The sequence below is a fragment of the Alosa sapidissima genome, chromosome 9 (genome assembly GCF_018492685.1).
Source record: "Alosa sapidissima isolate fAloSap1 chromosome 9, fAloSap1.pri, whole genome shotgun sequence".
Taxonomy (NCBI): Eukaryota; Metazoa; Chordata; class Actinopteri; order Clupeiformes; family Clupeidae; genus Alosa; species Alosa sapidissima.
This window is the reverse complement of record NC_055965.1, coordinates 24,165,344-24,184,034: the sequence shown is the minus strand read 5'-3', so window position 1 is coordinate 24,184,034 and position 18,691 is coordinate 24,165,344. Positions and strand designations below refer to the sequence as shown.

Here is an 18,691-nt window from a genome sequence, read left to right as displayed (position 1 = left end):
GAAGAGTAAGTCATTATCAGTCATTTCTCTTCATAGCTGTGGCCGTTTATCATCCAATCAGCAACATATCAGAAATACTTAGGAGTACAGTATATATAGACTTTGCTAACAAATGCTTTGGCCCCGTTGATGTGGACTCTAAGCGGTTTTCCTTAGTATGTGTTGTGATTATATGACTTTATACAGACATTTAAGAAACGTCTTAATTTACGTAAGGGGTATGCTATGTTTTCTGCAACTGAATCTGATGCAATGTAAAAGATCATGAATGAGCTAAACACCAATCATTTTCATTCTTGTGTTTATTCAAACTCAAAATGGTGTCCCCATTTTCTCAGGACAAAATAATTGCATCTCATAACAGCTGGATATCTCATTTACAGTGCTGGGTATGTGGCAAAAGAAATGAATCAGTGAGTGAGTGCCGCCTCCTGCAGCGAGAGGCTTGGTATATTTTTAACTTTAACACATGTATCCCGAATGGGATGAATGAAGATTTGTCACTAAGTTGTTTCCTATGAATTCATATGTGGATTGTATGTTCACTTTTAATATGTTCAATAATCTTTGTATTTAACGTGTTTGAAACATTAGTGACATTATTGGAATGTGTATCAGTTTAACAGCATTGGCGGGTGTTCATATGGGTGTGTTAATGGGTGTGGGTATATAAGATGGGCTACATTGTTACCTTGTTGCACACTGAAGAAGGCACACGCCGAAACGCGTATGCAAATAAAAGAGTATATATGCATAGTGCGGCCTCTCGCCTACTTTCCTTTATGCAAAAGAAATGAATGAAATTGTGTATATGAGATATGTGTATTTTAGAAAACAGTGTTCACATGGAGCACCCTAAGGTGCTGAGGTCATTTGACAGGCCTTCAATGGCAACAAACGTGTCTACGTATTCTGGAGTCTGGGCCTCTTCTCGAGTTGGCCAGTATTCCAACCAGGTGGCATGGCCTAGCAGGTACTTAAAACTGTAGAAACACACACACACGCACACACACAGGGGGAGAGAGATGAACACAGGTATGAGCATCCAACCTGCTCGACACTATCTTTAGTGCCCTCTGCTGGTCTAGAGAAACGACTCACTCACTCACTCAGTCACTCACTCACCTACTGCCAACCTGCCCTCACTCACTGCCGACCAGCACTCACTCACTCACTCACTCACTCATTCACTCACTCACTCACTCACCTACTCACTCACTCACCTACTCACTCTCTACTCACTCACTCACTCAATTCAATTCAACAAGCTTTATTGGCATGAATGTAAATTTTACAGTGTTGCCAAAGCATTCAATACAACAATAATAGTAATATAGATAATAATAATAGTAATACAAATAATAATAATAACTCTATTCACTCACTCACCTACTGCTGACCTGCACTCCCTCACTCACTCACTCACTCACCTACTGCCGACCAGCACTCACTCACTCACTCACTCACCTACTGCTGACCTGCACTCACTCACTCACTCACTCACATATTGCCAACCTGCACTCTCTCACTCACCCACTCACTCACCTACTCACTCACTCACTCACTCACTCACCTACTCACTCACTCACTCACCTACTGCCAACCTGCACTCACTCACCAGTCCCTCCAGGATTTCGCGAGGATCTAAATGCCTGATTTCAAACTTTTTTTTCCAATTGCGATGGAAGTTGCGGTGTTTTTAGCTGTTTGTTGCGAATAAATTGCGGGAGGAAGTGAAAATTGCAAAAATAGTTGCGATTCTTTTTTTAAATTATTTTTTAATTGAGGGCAATTAAGGTTAGTAAGACCAAAATCTCACTGATCATCTTGATGCTTATTAAAAAAGGATAAGTAAAGGTAAACAGTAAGGGTTACAGAAAATCAAAGTAGGCCTACTTTATTTGTGTAAATACTTTGACTGGGGTAATTCACAAAGCAGTATAACCTTTTGTAGAACTGTCCAGCCCCCTAAAGAGATGGCATCATGTCATATGTTTTAATACATTCATATATGTTGTAATTCATATTAAGTTCATATTTTTTTTTAATAATTCAAATTCTGTGACCTGCATAATTACTAATAGCCAACTAACTAGTAATCTAGTAATCTAGTAATCTAGTAATTTTATATTGATTTAATCTATTAGACTACACTTTTCTTTAATGTTATTACATTGGTGGTGTGTAAGTCTAATTGACTGCCTGCCACTTTAAGGACGTGAGAGTAGCGTAATTACATTTCTAAGTGGATTGAAGGCTTGCATCTCACTGTGTTCGGGCTACAAGTGGAAATAACTTTTTGCATAGTGCATTATGATATGTGGATGGAATTTGGGTTATGTCATTAGTTGAAATACATGTTAAAAAATAACTCTTGGATCACAGAAGAGGTAAATGTATTGCAATGTTATTCATTTCTATGATTTTGGTAGCACTACACAAACTGAGCCCACAAGCTAGCAAACGTGATACGAGCTAAAAGGACATCTCCAGGTGTAAACGTTTGCCAATGGGTTGCATACTGTGTAGCCTACTCAAATGTCAGTAAACCAAGTAGGCCTTAATTAACTTACTTTCATAGCCTACGTAGGTTGGTTAGCAACACCAGGTTGAGAGATGCAAGTAAAGCAGATAATTAACGTTAGCCTTCTATTTATTGTCATCAAAACAGAGGAGTGAACAAGTTATAGGGCAGTCTCTGGTGTCTGCAGAAGTGAGTGTGGCATCTGACTCAATATTTTGCGCGAGGGACTATTGTGGTAGGTGAAATTTCACGGGGAAACCATGATGATTGGTAAAATTTGCGGAAAAAGTTGCGGTGTTTGGACAAAATTGCGAGGTCGCCCAGAATTCACGAGGATTTGCTGAATTTGCGTTAATTGTTGCTATTGCAACATCGCGAATTCCTGGAGGGGACTGACACTCACTCACTCACTCACTCACTCACTCACCTACTGCCGACCTGCACTTCACTCACTCACTCACTCACTCACTCACTCACCTACTCACTCACTCACTCACTCACCTACTGCTGACATGCACTCACTTACTCACTTACTGCCAACCTGCACTCACTCACTCACTCACTCACTGCCGACCAGCACTCACTCACTCACTCACTCACTCACCTACTCACTCACTCACTCACTCACCTACTCACTCACTCACTCACTCACCTACTCACTCACTCACTCACTCACCTACTCACTCACTTACTCACTCACCTACTGCCGACCTGCACTCACTCACTCACCTACTCACTCACTCACTCACTCACTCACTCACCTACTGCCGACCTGCACTCACTCACTCACCTACTCACTCACTCACTCACTCACTCACCTACTCACTCACTCACTCACTCACTTACCTACTCACTCACTCACTCACTCACCAACTCACTCACTCTTTCGCTCACTCACTCTCTACTCACTTACTCACTCACTCACTCACTCACTCACTCACTCACCTACTCACTCACTCACCTACCTACTCACTCACTCACTCACTCACTCACCTACTCACTCACTCACTCACTCACTCACTCACCTACTCCCGACCTGCACCACGTCATCCCTGTGGCCCATGATCAGGTAGCTCTTCCCCTGCTGCAGTGCAACCTTGGACCTGCAGTTAGGATGGGCAATGAACTCACGTGTGTGACCCTCCACACCAAAGTCAGTACCTGGGGAGGGGACAGAGAGAGAGAGAGAGAGAGAGAGAGAGAGAGAGAGAGAGAGGATACAGGGTTAGAACTCCTTTACTCAACCATTATCACACATTCTCACAGGAAGGGGACACAGGGAGGGGGGGGGGGTAGTCAACATTGTAAGTGTGGTGCAGTCAGTCAGAAGTTATTAGCATCAAGAGGCTAATGTAACACAATATCTATGAACACTACACAATATCTATGACCATAAGTAACCAGTCGAGGTGGAATGATATTTCTGTGACTCCTATCTGTGTCATCACCATGCCATATTGTGTACAACATATCAGCTCAATACCACCGTAATCACAACAAAAGATAGTTCACAGATATAGACATAATACTGTACTCTCGTTAAAGAATAAAAAGGTGCTACTGTATATACAATACATTTATTGTAATAACTCATAAAATGACCAGAATATGCCATCAGAGATTAAAAAACATGTTATTTTCAACATACTGGTTTTACTGACAACAATGATATAGCCAGGATATTCACAGTTTAAACGTCATTTGCAGCCTGCAATACTGTTTATGTTTTGAGTTTGTGTTTTGGCCTGCATCACACAGCTAGTAATATTTCAACCTTTTGGATTGCCAGATTAGCCAACTCTCACATGTTTTGATTTGGACTGCAATGCCTATCTTAAATAGTGAAAAAAAAAAAACTCATTCTTACATAAAGCACCTTTAATTATTGTGAGTTCATCATACCTTCCTTGACAACCTGGTTGACCTTCATGTGGTAGACATCTGTGTGGTGGGTCAGGTCCATCTTCTCCACGCTCACTTTGTACACTGAAAAGGAGAAAAGTATCAGCCACTATTGCCCATTTGAAGTCAATCAATTGTATGTCATGTAAAGCATTCTTCATATTTAAGACACACACAGCCTCTCTTGCTGAATCCCCCCCCCCCTCTCTCTCACATAGCCTACACACACACACACACACACACACACACACACACAAATAAAATACACTCTGCTTCAAAAACAAGAACAACACAGGTAAGTCAGTCAACCACAAGGGGAGAATGTAAAACTCAAAAACATGTTGGAGGACACGAGGCTATAAATCAGTGGAATAGTCTCCATACAGAGCTGATGTCATGCACAAATGTACTTCTCAAGCGTTGATTGTTAACAAAGCAAACTTGCTTAGATTTATGAATTGCTGTGTGTGTGTGTGTGTGTGTGTGTGTGTGTGTGTGTGTGTGTGTCTGTTGTCTGTCTGTCTGTCTGTGTGTGTGTACGTGTGTGTGTGTGTGTGTGTGTGGGGGTGACATGGTGTAACTGGTACTCCATTTCCTCATCTGTCTTTGTCAATATTTTACTGTTCCACCCATGCATTACAAACACACAGCACCACTTTTTATGTCTGTCAGACAAACGCACACGGTGACCCAGACACACACTGATAGGGGATAAGAGATAAGGGACGAAGGTGTGTATACCGTAGTCCATGCCAGGTCCACACGCCGACTGTGAACGATCCGTGTCCTTGACTGACCCAGACTTCTTCTCACAGCAACCCTCTGGAACATACATACGACAAATTAGCGCCACCTGCTGTATGAAATACTATATTACCACAACCAGGCCTCTACACTCATCAGGCCTCTGGAACACACATACGACACATTAGCGCCACCTGCTGTATGCAGGGTTTCCCACAGTACTTTGCAAAACAAGCCTGCCGCCTTAACTACGTTGTCAAAAAAAAACACAAAAAAAACGTGTTACTTTGTCCTGTTTTCTCCCTTTCATTCCAAACCATGACCAACGCCAATCTCCCTTCTCTGCAGAACACATTAAAAAGTAAGAAACGTGTTATGAATCGAAAAAAATTCAGATTTTATAATCTTTACATATGTGATATGCCTCCGAATCAGAGCTAGTGAGCGGAGCTGAGCGGTGCAAATATCTCGCTCCTCGTTCAAGAATCAGTCAAATTGCGAACAGCCACAGCTCCGTTTAATTGTCAGGTGTGATGAAATGCGTTCATATTCCACTTTTTATGTCATAAACGTTGCAGGCCTATGGAAAGGTTTAGTGGCAGGGTTGTCCAATGATCAAGTTGTTGCTTCAATTTGTGTTTTAATTTATGCAATGCACCGATGCTGGGTTCATCCATTTGGCGCAAGTTTAAAATGTTTAGCCGACTGCGTGATTTGTCATTTTCGTTCTTTTGCCAATTAATCCCGACTGGTCCCTTTAGTTAACGTTGCCAAGCTTGTTTGTTGTTGCATTATTAGTGTTGCAGTCTTTTAAAATAAATGTTCTGAGTGAAATATATTGCCGTTGCTCTTAGTTCTTTGGTACCAGGGAGCTAGATTGACCTGACGCGAATTTGACTGGAGAACCGGCTGAGTAAACAGCCACCAGCTCTCAGCACAGTGTTGACAAGACTGACAATAGACAGGCCTAGGCTCATCCAGGCCCCTCCGTGCCTACGCGTATGCTTTCTAAATCATTTAGCTAACTCCATGCCCATCAACGAACTTAGGCTATATGGCCAATATCTTTGAAATTAAAGGTCTTGGTTTTATTAGGAAGACAGTTGGGCATACCTCAGACTCGGAGCGGAACACAGCGGCCACTCCGACCTCTAAATTAAAAAACGCTCAAATTCCATCCATATTACACAAAACTATAAAATGATCTAAACTTCATTCACTCTCGGTGTATAGATCAGGACAGACTTGCGGAACAGGCTGCAGGTCAACAGTCTGACAGCCTGCATGAAGATAAGCATTAATGGTCCAATAGTAATACAGTGCAATTACCAAAGGGCCCTTGAAATGATCTTTGTAAAGCCAAGGAGGATGGCTTGTAATGATGCTAGTTGTCAGCTCTGCCATAAGTAGTGACTGATCACATTAGCACATTTTGTTGTTTTGCACTTTCTTTTGCACTTGTTCTATAGTTTGTAATAGTCTTTGTTAAAATTGCACAAATTACACAAATATTTTGAAATATTTGTATACTGTTGTATAGTTTGTTTGGTGTTGTTATTTTTTATTATAACTGTTATTTTGAGAAGCTGGTTATTTATTTAATATGTAGTGTTTAATAAATAATTGTTAAATATACAGAGTCTGTAGTGTATTGCACAAACAAGACGCCGATACCCCCCCACCTACGACCTACCACCTTGACTAACACATTTCCTGCGGGAAACCCTGTGTATGAAATACTATATTACACACATCAGGCCTCTGGAACACACATACGACAAATTAGCGCCACCTGCTGTATGAAATACTATATTACCACAACCAGGCCTCTAAACACATCAGGCCTCTACAGTACACTCATCAGGCCTCTGGAACATATGTTACATTGTGTCTAAACGGCATGCAATGCTGGCGAGCATCACAAACTAAATCAGTTTCATTACTTTTCTTTGAAATAGAATGTCCTAAATGGATGTGAACAAAGCACTGCAGCGTGAACGTTTTGCAGGATGCCCTGGTCCTAATGTCTCTCTGTAGCTTGCATTCTTCAGTTGTACTGGAATACAATCATGACGCAATAGAATGGCATATTTAACCAATCAGAGACGGTTGATAAAGAGTCTAAAGTGTTCTAAACGGATCTTTGAACCGATTCAGTTGTACAGGAATAGAATCATGACACAATAGAATGGCATATTTAACCGATTCAGTGGGGATACTGAACAAAAAGAGGTGGCATGCTATAAAAAGCAAACTAAACAAACAAAACAAAACAAAACAAACTAAACAAACAAAACACCCGCCTGCAAGGAAACATATCTTGAAATAGTACACAGTTAACTAGTGTTGCCAAAACACATAAAACTGCATAATAATGATTTAACTGTTTAAAAAAACAGTTTAAACTACCTAATGATGATTTAACAATTTAAAAAATGGTTAAAAACTGCCTAAAGATTATTTAACCATTTGAAAAACATGCTTTTGTTACCCTCGGCACACTGGCAGAGGTCCTCTTGGCAGAGTCTGTTCAGCTCTCCAGCGTTCTTCACAGGGTGGTAGAACTTTACACAGCGGTTCTCTACAAAGGGGACAAGAATAGGGATACATGAGGGCTTTGGATGTGTGTGTGTGTGTGTGTGTGTGTGTGTGTGTGGGTTTCCTCACCCATATCGAGGTACTCATACACAGTAACAGCAGCCGGCTGCAGAAGCCCCACCTCCATCACCTTGTGGATTCTGAAGGCTACTGAACCTGTGGTAGTACGAGATACCTGAGCGAGAGAGAGAGAGAGAGAGAGAGAGAGAGAGAAAGAGTGGAGAAAGACACTGAGCAAATAGGCAGACAGACAGAAAGGCAGACCGACGGACAAATAGATAGACAGATAGATAGATAGATAGATAGATATGACACACCTGATCCAGGTAAAGGATGAGGGAGCCCTTCTCGGACAGCATCTTGTCCATCTCAAATCTCTGGATGAACCTGTCGGCACCTGTGGACAGCTGTGGATGGACAGAATACAGAATACTTTTTTCTCTCACTCTGTCTTCCTCTGGCCCTCTCTCACTTCCTCCCCTCCCTCACAATCTCACTAAAATCATGCAAACTTCAGTCACACACACACACACACACACACACACACACACAAACAAACACAAACACACACACACACACACACACACACACACACACACACACACACACACACACTCAACCCATCTCTCTCTGTGTTGCTACATCAGGTCACTTACCTTAGTGAGGTCGGTTTCATCCACGACAAATCCAGTCAGTATACCAATGTCCAGGATGGACATGGTGGAGTCACGCTCCTTTGACAAGTACCTGAAGATGGATCGATACAAATTATTTCTCTATATAAATTATTAACTCTGTGTAAAGCGATCTTGGGTTTGAGAAAGGCACTATGAAAATATGCTGTATATAATTATTATTAGTAGTATTTTGTTGTGGTGGTGGGATTCCAGGAGATCATACAATTCATGATAAATGCTCATTTCAGACAAACCATTTCTGACTCCTGTACAACCACAAGGGTGGGTGTACAAATATAAACTTTGTTGTGTACGTGATGAGTCCCCAAATATCAGAGTATTCACACCCGAGATAATACAACTCATGATAAAGACTGTGACGCTTTAAACTTACAGGATATCGATGGTCAGCATGTATGATTCCTTGGCTCCCGGGTACGTCACTGGGAACAGAAAGATCAACTTGAACAAAAAGCATTGAGGAAGTCATTGTCAGGCTCTTTGCACGAAAGGCTCTCAATGTGGCCAGGTGTAACACCCAACCGGGTCCGTGTAGACACTAATTACATTAACAAGTATAAGTATATATACTCTTTTGATCCCGTGAGGGAAATTTGGTCTCTGCATTTATCCCAATCCGTGAATTAGTGATAACAGACAACAGACACAGCACACAGTGAACACACAGTGAACACACAGTGAGGTGAAGCACACACTAATCCCGGCGCAGTGAGCTGCCTGCAACAACAGCGGCGCTCAGGGAGCAGTGAGGGGTTTAGGTGCCTTGCTCAAGGGCACTTCAGCCGTGCCTACTGGTCCGGCTACAAGTCCGAAGCGCTAACCAGTAGGCCACGGCTGCCCCAAAAGCAGCAGGTTCAAACACACCTGGCTCCACAGGAAACAAACGAGCCGTATGCAAAGAGCCTATTGAGACACACGCACACTACAGTACACATGCACACACACATACATGTACACACACGACACGCACAAACACGCACACAAACAAATAAACAAGTGTTTCTTAACTGGTGGGTCGGGACCCAAAAGTGGGTCGCGGAACCGTTCTGGGTGGGTAGATAGATAGATAGATAGATAGATAGATAGATACTTTATTGATCCCCAGGGGAAATTCAAGGTCTCAGCAGCAGCATACATACAACACAAACACATTCTTTAACAGCAGAAAGAGTAATTAAAGTATATAATATAAAAACACAACTAAGCAGTAAGGACAGTAGAAGATAAAGAATATGCTAAATATACTACAATACAAATTATACTAACACTTAATACAATATATATAAAATATACTAAAATACAAATTACAAAAATACAAATTATACTAACACTTAATCTAAATCAATTCTAAAAACAGTATCCACATAGTAGTGATTAATAAATCAGAGGCGCTTGCAATGACTGAGGCAGGGACTGAGCCTGTGATTCTCTGTGCATAGTAAGGTATGGTAAGGTGCTCTAAGGTGCTCTGTGTGAATGAGTGTCATGGTGGTAGTGCAATGGTGATAGTGGCCATGGTGATAGTGCAAATGAGTAAGTCAACAGTGCAACAATGCAGAAATAAAGTAAAGTAAAGTCTATATATCTATATATTTAACTATTTAAGAAAATGTATAAGTGTGGCATGGGGGGGGGGGGGGGGGGGTTATGCATATGTGCTAATGTGCTAATATAGGGGGGGGTTATGCATATGTGCTGATGTGCTAATATAGCACGCAAACAGTGAGGCATAAAGACAGTGGCTAGTGGACAGACAGTACCAAACATGGAGGGGGTGAAGAGGCAGACAGACTATGCAGAGAAGTCTATAGTTCGCCACATACTCGACGCACCCGACCTGTAGCGCGACAATGTGACGTCACAGAAGCGCCGTAACCATTTATACTTGCGCGTCGTGGTCACGACACTAGTTGCAATATTCTCCTGAACAGAGGTGTCGCTGTTGTGAAAAGATTAACGCTAACTACGTTACACAGCAGAAAAAGCTGCATTAAGAAACACTAGTAGCAGAGAATGTAAACGGGCTCTGCTATTAGCTAGCCTCTGTGATGGTACTTCAGACTTTGGTTGCTACTATTCACAACTACCACCATCATTATCATCTAGTTTCCAAGGTGTGCGCACAGGTAGATAGATAGATAGATAGATAGATAGATAGATACTTTAGTCATCCCGAGGGAAATTTTAATAATTTAAACAGTTTAGTTAGCTTAGTTATGATAATGCTCTAAACTGGTTTCAAACCTACATTACTGGCAGAGATTTTTATATCAGTCTAGGAGATCATGTATCTGAAAAACATGACTTGCCTTTTGGTGTGGCCCAGGGGAGCTGCCTTGGTCCCCTGCTATTTTCTCTATATATGCTTCCATTGGGAAACGTCATAAGTCAGCATAATGTAAACTTCCACAGCTACGCAGATGATACCCAATTGTATCTTTCTGTGGAGCCAACTAACCCAGATGGCCTTTGCTCCCTCACTGCATGCCTAACCTCCATTAATCAGTGGATGAGCAAAAACTTTTTGAAACTAAATGATGACAAAACAGAGGTACTTCTGGTTGGACCAAAACTAAAGCGAGATATTATTCTTAGTAATCTGGGGAACTTGGCACACCAGGTCAAACCAAAAGTAACAAGCCTCGGTGTCATCTTAGATGCAGAGTTAAGTTTTAAGCCCCATATCAGTAAAGTTACTCAGACAGCCTATTTCCACTTGAGAAACATTGCCAAAGTGCGGCCCTTTTTAACTCAACAAGATGCAGAAAAACTAATTCACGCCTTTATCACTAGCAGGTTAGACTACTGCAATGCACTTTTCACTGGTCTTCCCAAAAAACATCTAAAGAAATTGGCACTCATACAGAACTCTGCGGCTAGACTTTTAACTAAGACTAAGAAGAGAGAACACATCACCCCTGTGTTGGCTGAACTGCACTGGCTCCCTATTTCCTATAGAATTGATTTTAAGGTTATGTTAATTACTTACAAAGCTCTGAATGGCATAGCACCTTCATATATCTCTGAGCTTTTAATATCTTATCAACCACAAAGGAAACTTAGATCATCCAATTCTAATCTTTTAATCGTACCCAAAGTGCTCCACAAACAAAGTGGAGAAGCTGCGTTTATCTATTATGCCCCCAAACTATGGAACACCCTGCCTCTGTACATCAAGCAGGCGAGTTCAGTAAATATTTTTAAAAAAGATCTGAAAACATACCTGTACAGGAAAGCTTTTAGTTAACTCATCTTATCCTGTAGACTACATTTTCAGATTATTCTACATCTGCTACTATTGGAGGGCGCAGCCAGCCAGAAGCAGATGGGCTCCCCCTATTAAGTCAGGTTCTGCTCAAGGTTTCTTCCTGGAATATGGGAGTTTTTCCTTGCCACAGTTGCCATATGGCGTGCTTGTGGGGGGTAAGAGGGTTAAGGCTGCCAGTCTTATGACGTCATTTTCTATATTTTTGATATGTTGCTGAGTATAACATAAACAGCAAAGAAAAGTGATTGATAATGACTGACTGACTATTATTGTGTTACATGCTTCAAATGTAAAGCACTTTGAGCTGCATTCTGTGTATGAAAGGTGCTATACAAATAAAGCTTTATTATTATTTATTATTATTATTATAGTTGTACAAGATGTTGATCAGTTTGTTCAGGGTCCTTTTGTCAGATAGTGAAGTGATGCACTCCAGTTCAGCTCCAACTACAGAGCCAGCTTTCCTTACCAGCCTGTCAATTCGCCCCACATCCTTCTTCCTCGTGCTTCCTCCCCAGCATACTACTGCATAGAAGAGGACGCTGGCAACAACAGACTGGTAGAACATCCTGAGGAGCTTACTGCACACATTGAAGGACTGCAGCCTCCTCAGGAAGTACTGCCTGCTCTGCCCTTTCTTGTAGAGTGCGTCAGTGTTGGCTGACCAGTCCAGTTTATTGTCCAGGTGGAGACCCAGATACTTGTAGGTGCTAACCACCTCCACATTGACCCCATCAATGTGGACTGGTAGCAGAGTGGGCTTAGACCTGCGGAAATCCACCACCATCTCCTTGGTCTTTGAAGTGTTAAGTTGAAGATGATTGAGTTTGCACCATTGCACAAAGTCCTCCACTAGGCTCCTGTACTCCTCCTCCTGCCCGTTCCTGATACACCCCACAATTGCAGTATCATCAGAAAACTTCTGCATGTGGCATGACTCGGTGTTGTAGGGTCACAGAGCTTGTAGTTAAAAATAAAGAAAAAAATCGCCAATTTAAAATGCTACCTTATCAAATCTAATATTGGACCTTTATTTTGATAAACTTTATTCGTAGCCTACATATCAGTCATTGCCATGGACATAGACAATGTTTATGTGACAGGTCATGTTAGACATCATTTTAGTGGTCAGCGCAAGTAGGCTGCTACTCTGAATATTGAAGTAGCCTCGGATATGTATTCACTTAATGTGAGGACAAAATAGGACAGAAACCCCATTGTGTGGAGTGCAGTAGATGGCTGGCACATGAGAGCATGAAACCATCAAAACTAAAATGCCACATGGAAACAAGGCACCCCTGTCAAAGTCATACCTGTAGAGTACTTTGAAAGGTGACATCAAGAGTTGAAGACTTCACAAATGTAGGCTAATGCCAAACATCTGCATGTTCCAAACAAGTAGGCCTACAGGCACTTCGCTTGTCTTACCAGGTAGCTCACCATATCTGTTGGCTTGATTGCTAAAAAAAATATATGGGTCGCGACTTTATGAACATGGGAAATTGTGGGTCCCAAAGCCAGACCAGTTAAGAACCACACATAAACACACCTACATACACAAACACACGCACACACACACACTCACACACAAAAAAGGAACAAAGTAGGAAATGAACACAATTTGACAAGCGTGACTTATTTTTCTGGAAAAAATGTGCTGGACTGGGCGGCGGTCATATTTTGTACCGCTCTGCGGTACATCTAGTTACATTAACAATAGCAGCAGGTTCAAACACACCTGGCTCCACCGGAAACAAACGAGCCGTATGCAAAGAGCCCATTGAGAGATTAGGAAGAGTTCTGAATTGAGAGATAGAACTAGAGAATGGGAATAGTTCTGCTGGGGAGGAGGAGGAGGATGAGAAGGAGGAGGAAGAGGCCCAAACAAATGCAGAACAAAATGCCCCCCAAAAAGCTAAGACATTTAGGTGACAGTTCTTTAATTGAGGGACACTTAGTCCTACAGAACTGAGCAGGCCAACAAGCTTAACCAATTGTGCAGCCCCTTATACAGCTCAACAGTCACCACCCTGCGAGGACCAAGACTACCAACTTGAACAAAAAAGGATTGTCTGTGAAACAAGTCTCATATTATTATTATTATTATTATTATTATTATTATTATTATTATTATATGTATGATTTATCTGTATTAGCCTACATTATCACAGGATGGGCACTACCTACCTTGCCTATCCTAACTGTGGTACGAATTATTATTAGCTGTATTTCTATGTGTATAGGCATATTATCCCATTTATATATCAAGTCCTTTTTTCGAATTCTGTAGTTGAATTCCGTTGCCTTGCACGCAGGCTCGGTATAACGAGCCAAAACAAGGACGTCCTTAGGAAGTTTTTGAAATTACCCAACGTGGATGTCACCTGGGGGACCTAACGGGAATGTCCCAAGAAGGTACAATGCCAAACATTGCACAAGGACCAAACGAGAACTTGCTCCAGACGTCAATAACATCCCGCTAGTGAATGTCTTACCACTGTCCTGCTTGTCCAGTTTCACCTTTAAGTCGAACGCTGTACACTCTGCAGTGACCTCCTCGGGCATGGCGTAGTAAAGGGTCATCACCTGGGAGACGAGCAGAGGGGCAAACGCAAATCAGTCAGTCAATCAGTCAGTGTATTGTAAGTATCTGTACCGTACAGTAGGCCAAGATAAAATCACCCTATCGACAATATTCAGTGGGTAATGTCTTGAGCACCAGGTTTAACAATGCTAGACATTCCGTCCCCTTTGGAATTACAACGTTATATCTGCATTCTGAGTAGTTCTGAGATATTAAGCTTCAAAGTTGTAGACCTATATATACCCATAGACCTATATTGATAAGTGGAACAAGCCTCTTTTGCTTTAATGTCCAAAAATGTTGTCACAGAATAATATATCAATAACTACATTTTGACAACAATGTCAGATATAACCTTATAGTTCAGTGGGGTATACTACGAAGCACATTAGCCATATCTAGGCTATGTAGACATATCGAGGCTTCACAAAGCCTTGACTCAGGGGTATACATTAAGTGATACTACGATAGCAGTTATGTGATATATTTGTCAAACTAGGCTTTCAGCTCAGATCCATTCTCGGCGTTGGCCAATCGTGAAACGTGGAGACGCACAAGACCGCCTATATTAAAAAAGAATTGTGAGCAATAGTGTAATCTACACTGCGGTCATTTTTAGTGTCTAGCCTATAACATCAAATAAATTGATTGTCATCAGCTGTTGTATGGTATGCACGTCCATAGTGGCATATTTGCACGCACAACACTATTAAAGCGCATTCGAGATCCAAAATGGTTGTAGAGGCAGAGCTCCACCTGTAAGATATATGACAGAATCCTACACGTGAGATAACTTCGTTTTTCAAGACAATTGATTGATCAGTGGGCAGTAGATTACACGATTTCAGCAATAACTTAGCACATAACCTCCTCCCGACCAGGTTTAGTAGTAGTTGCAAGCATAAGATACCATGCCGATATAGCGACGCTAAAACAGATCCACTTTCTGTTTTTTTGTTGTTGTTGTTGTGTCACAGCATACCCTGGCTTTGAGCGCAACATAACTCGCTAACCCACTAATCGAGATTCGTAGTATACCCCACTAAGGGGACAATTTGTTGTTGTTGTTGTTGTTGTTGATGATGATTTTATTTCACAAACAGGAACTTACAGACAATGTTGCTTCACCTGTCCCAGTGGCATTGACTATTAGGTTCTGGTTCAAATCCATCTGCAGGCAATATAACGAAAATCACCACAAATATCTAAAATAATAATCAATAGCCATGTCCCTTTCAACAAAAGTATCAACAAAACGAGCATGAACATGCATCACGTAAGTACAGTACCTTTCCTGAACGTGTTACGTAGGCGTTACTGTTATCTATGGTCCACTTGATGGGCGTGGAGCGTCCAGACACCTTGATCTCCACCTCTAGATTCTTCTGCTGCTGCTTCACTTGACTGCTGTACTCCGCTACGGCCTGGAACACCATGATGGTGGACTGGAGAGAAAGGAGGGGTTTTATTGGGGCTTTACACACACACACACACACACACACACACACACACACACACACACACACACACACACACACACACACACACACAGCTTTGTACCTGTGTGGATCCATAGCCTCCTCCATAAAACTGTTGCTCATTCAGCCAGTGGACGATGGGTGCTGCCTTCTCAAACTCCTTGGCCTTCACCAGGGCCAGCAGGGCGTAGGCTGTGGCCTCCAGAGTGAAGAACTTGTTGCTCTTCACTGGCCAGTGAGTGCGATCTAAAAGAGGATGAACATCCAGGTCTCCTCAAGTAGCTTTTTAGCTAATACTGACCAAAATTCAGAAATTAGGAAGCATGCACACAGATAATAGTTTGTTTGTTTACAGTAGATTGATTGGTTGTTTGGTTAATTGTGGATTAACATATTATGACAATCTGAAAGAAAATTACTTGAAGTATGAATCTTCATACTATCAATTGTAATATATCATGCACATGGGGGGTGCCAGGTTGACAGTAGAGAACTGAGGAAACTGAAACTGAATGCCATTGCTGAGTTTCTGCCATAGTAGTTCAAGACAGTTGCTTTGAAGCTGGCATTGTAAAACTACGTTGAGTTGAGGCACCCACAAAATCTGTGACAGTCAAACTGTTCACTACAACCTGCAAATATCTCCTAACCAACCTTCAAAAGCGTGTTTCAAGAGGACTTCCTGGTTCAGTTTGCCGACATTGGCGAGGGCGTAGGAAACCATAGCAACAGCGTATGGATTGGAGAGAGTTTTGAGTCGGCCTTCCAGATAGTCAGTGGCTTTCTTTATACTCCCAGGAAGACTCTGTTGACAAAATCATCAAAATGCGATTTTGAGTAGTTTGCTTCCAAACCACAATATCTTCCCATTTAATTAATTAAAAAAACATTTTTAACATTTTGTTTTCCAGGTAATACCAGTGTAACTGCAGGGGCTTTGTTGTTGTTTTGTTATATTTTCCTTTTGCTATGTTTTTTATTATAATTTATTTTGGTTTGTCTAGTTTATATTATATTTATATTTTATTAGTTACATTACCTCTGTTAAGTGCACATGCACAGTAGAAAGACTTTCTATTTTCTGGACCAGAGATGTCCGCCTCTGAATATAAAAATCTGAGTGTGTACTGTAGACTGTACGTGTTACTCACAGTGACTGATTTACTGCAGAGCTCGCTGCCCTCCTGCATGGCGATCAGCACAAACGCCGTCATGGATGCATCTGCATCACTTCCTCGTACATCGCCCTGGAAACACATCCCACTTTGACCACACTGACATACAGAATTGCAAAAAGTCGGTACTCTTTATGGGTGCTGTGTGTAGGTTTTTTTTTTTCCCTGTAAAATATTCACTTGTTGCACATCATTAATGAGGATTGAAGAAAGGCAGCAAAGCGAAGGAAAAAAAACTGTGAAAATAATGCAAGTCAAAAAAAATAAATAAAGTGCGTTCAAAACAACTCAAATTACATGTACAGCACCTTTTCTACTTCAGACACTATATAGTGTTGACAGTTCGCACAAAGTAATGGTCAATCTATCATCAGGATCCCATACCACCATCTCTGCATGGTACACGTTGAAAGTTTCCTTGAAGATGCCGTTTGGTTGCTGGGAGTTGAGCACCAACCACTTGAGAGCGTCACAGACCACTTTCTCTTCTATGCTGATAATGTCGCGGGCCATGGCAAAGACCTTAGCCACGTACGCTGTTAGCCTGTAGGGGTTGGGGGGGAGGGGAAAGACTATTTGTCATCATGAATCATCTTGAGTATCATGAAATCATTGTGAATGTCCTGCAACTCACCAAGCGCTGCCAGGTTTGTCTGCCCAAACTGCAAATGCCCCGTCTGGCTTACGGAAGGCCAACTCCTGCTGGTATCCTACAGAGATTAAAAGAAATGAATGAAAATAATGTGACATACATTTCACACACACACACACACACACAGACACACAGATAGAGCTCTGTATCAATAGGACTTCCAATTGGCAATGACCCATCCATGTTAAGAGGCTGTTTAAGGCTTGAGTGAGCTTAGAAAAGTCCTCTCTCACTCTCTCTCCCCATGGCACCTCCCCTGCCCTGACTGTAATGTGGTAACGACTAAGATGACCTAACATTCTCTATGAGAAGCATACAGTATGCGTACAGGCTAAGATTTTAGATGAGTGGCAGGGATTTGTTTTAACGTGTGACTCACTCATAGTCTGGCTTTCACCAGACCAAGCTCAATCTTTTAAGTTTAAACATTGGTCTGGGGAGTCTGCTATGTATTTTCTACTGCACAAGAGGCATGATCAACGGGCATAGTTCAAATGACTCTGTACACAATTGGATAGTCATTCACCAATCTGACCAACGAACCGGGTGACTTTCGCAGAGCGACGCGAAAACTCCGGGCTCTCCCGCCATTGTCATCGTTTTAAACCTGCCAATAGCGCGCCAGGTGGATAAGCCAGTTTGTGGTTGGCCCCCGTAAAAGTGTAACGAAAGCAGGAGAAAGAGATTTACAAGTTTCCAGCCTGAGCTGCAGGGCGGAATAGAAACCGCTGTCAAATCAGGCTGGGTTCACCAAGCCTAAATCATGTTGACTGATAGTGTGTGACTCACCTATGTTGATGCATTTGATAGTGTGTGACTTGCCCATGTTGAGTGATAGTGTGTGACTCACCCATCTTGATGTATTTGATAGTGTGTGACTCACCCATCTTGATGTATTTGATAGTGTGTGACTCACCCATGTTAATGTATTTGATAGTGTGTGACTCACCCATCTTGATGTATTTGATAGTGTGTGACTCACCCATCTTGATGTATTTGATAGTGTGTGACTCACCCATGTTGATGTATTTGATAGTGTGTGACTCACCATTCTTGATGTATTTGATA

The 18,691-nt window shown here is 41.8% G+C and overlaps 1 protein-coding gene across 3 annotated transcripts in view; it reads right to left on the bottom strand.

Moving 5' to 3' along the window:
- Positions 1-284: 284 nt before the first annotated feature.
- LOC121719389 (complement C3-like) overlaps positions 285-18,691 on the bottom strand; it is a 60,155-nt gene continuing 41,748 nt past the window's right edge. For 2 of the 3 annotated variants that reach the window (XM_042104935.1, XM_042104933.1), the window contains exons 24-40: positions 17,606-17,681; positions 17,356-17,515; positions 16,948-17,043; positions 16,451-16,601; positions 15,879-16,042; positions 15,608-15,763; positions 15,430-15,489; positions 14,230-14,320; positions 8,840-8,888; positions 8,425-8,515; positions 8,086-8,175; positions 7,838-7,943; positions 7,662-7,751; positions 5,168-5,248; positions 4,427-4,510; positions 3,550-3,685; positions 285-983 (exon numbers count right to left, since the gene is read on the bottom strand). In XM_042104935.1, coding sequence (XP_041960869.1) covers positions 842-983; positions 3,550-3,685; positions 4,427-4,510; positions 5,168-5,248; positions 7,662-7,751; positions 7,838-7,943; positions 8,086-8,175; positions 8,425-8,515; positions 8,840-8,888; positions 14,230-14,320; positions 15,430-15,489; positions 15,608-15,763; positions 15,879-16,042; positions 16,451-16,601; positions 16,948-17,043; positions 17,356-17,515; positions 17,606-17,681 — 1,823 coding nt within the window. In that variant the 3' untranslated portion in view covers positions 285-841. The remainder of the gene's footprint in view (positions 984-3,549; positions 3,686-4,426; positions 4,511-5,167; positions 5,249-7,661; positions 7,752-7,837; positions 7,944-8,085; positions 8,176-8,424; positions 8,516-8,839; positions 8,889-14,229; positions 14,321-15,429; positions 15,490-15,607; positions 15,764-15,878; positions 16,043-16,450; positions 16,602-16,947; positions 17,044-17,355; positions 17,516-17,605; positions 17,682-18,691) is intronic. The other variant, XM_042104934.1, reaches the window with a different exon arrangement.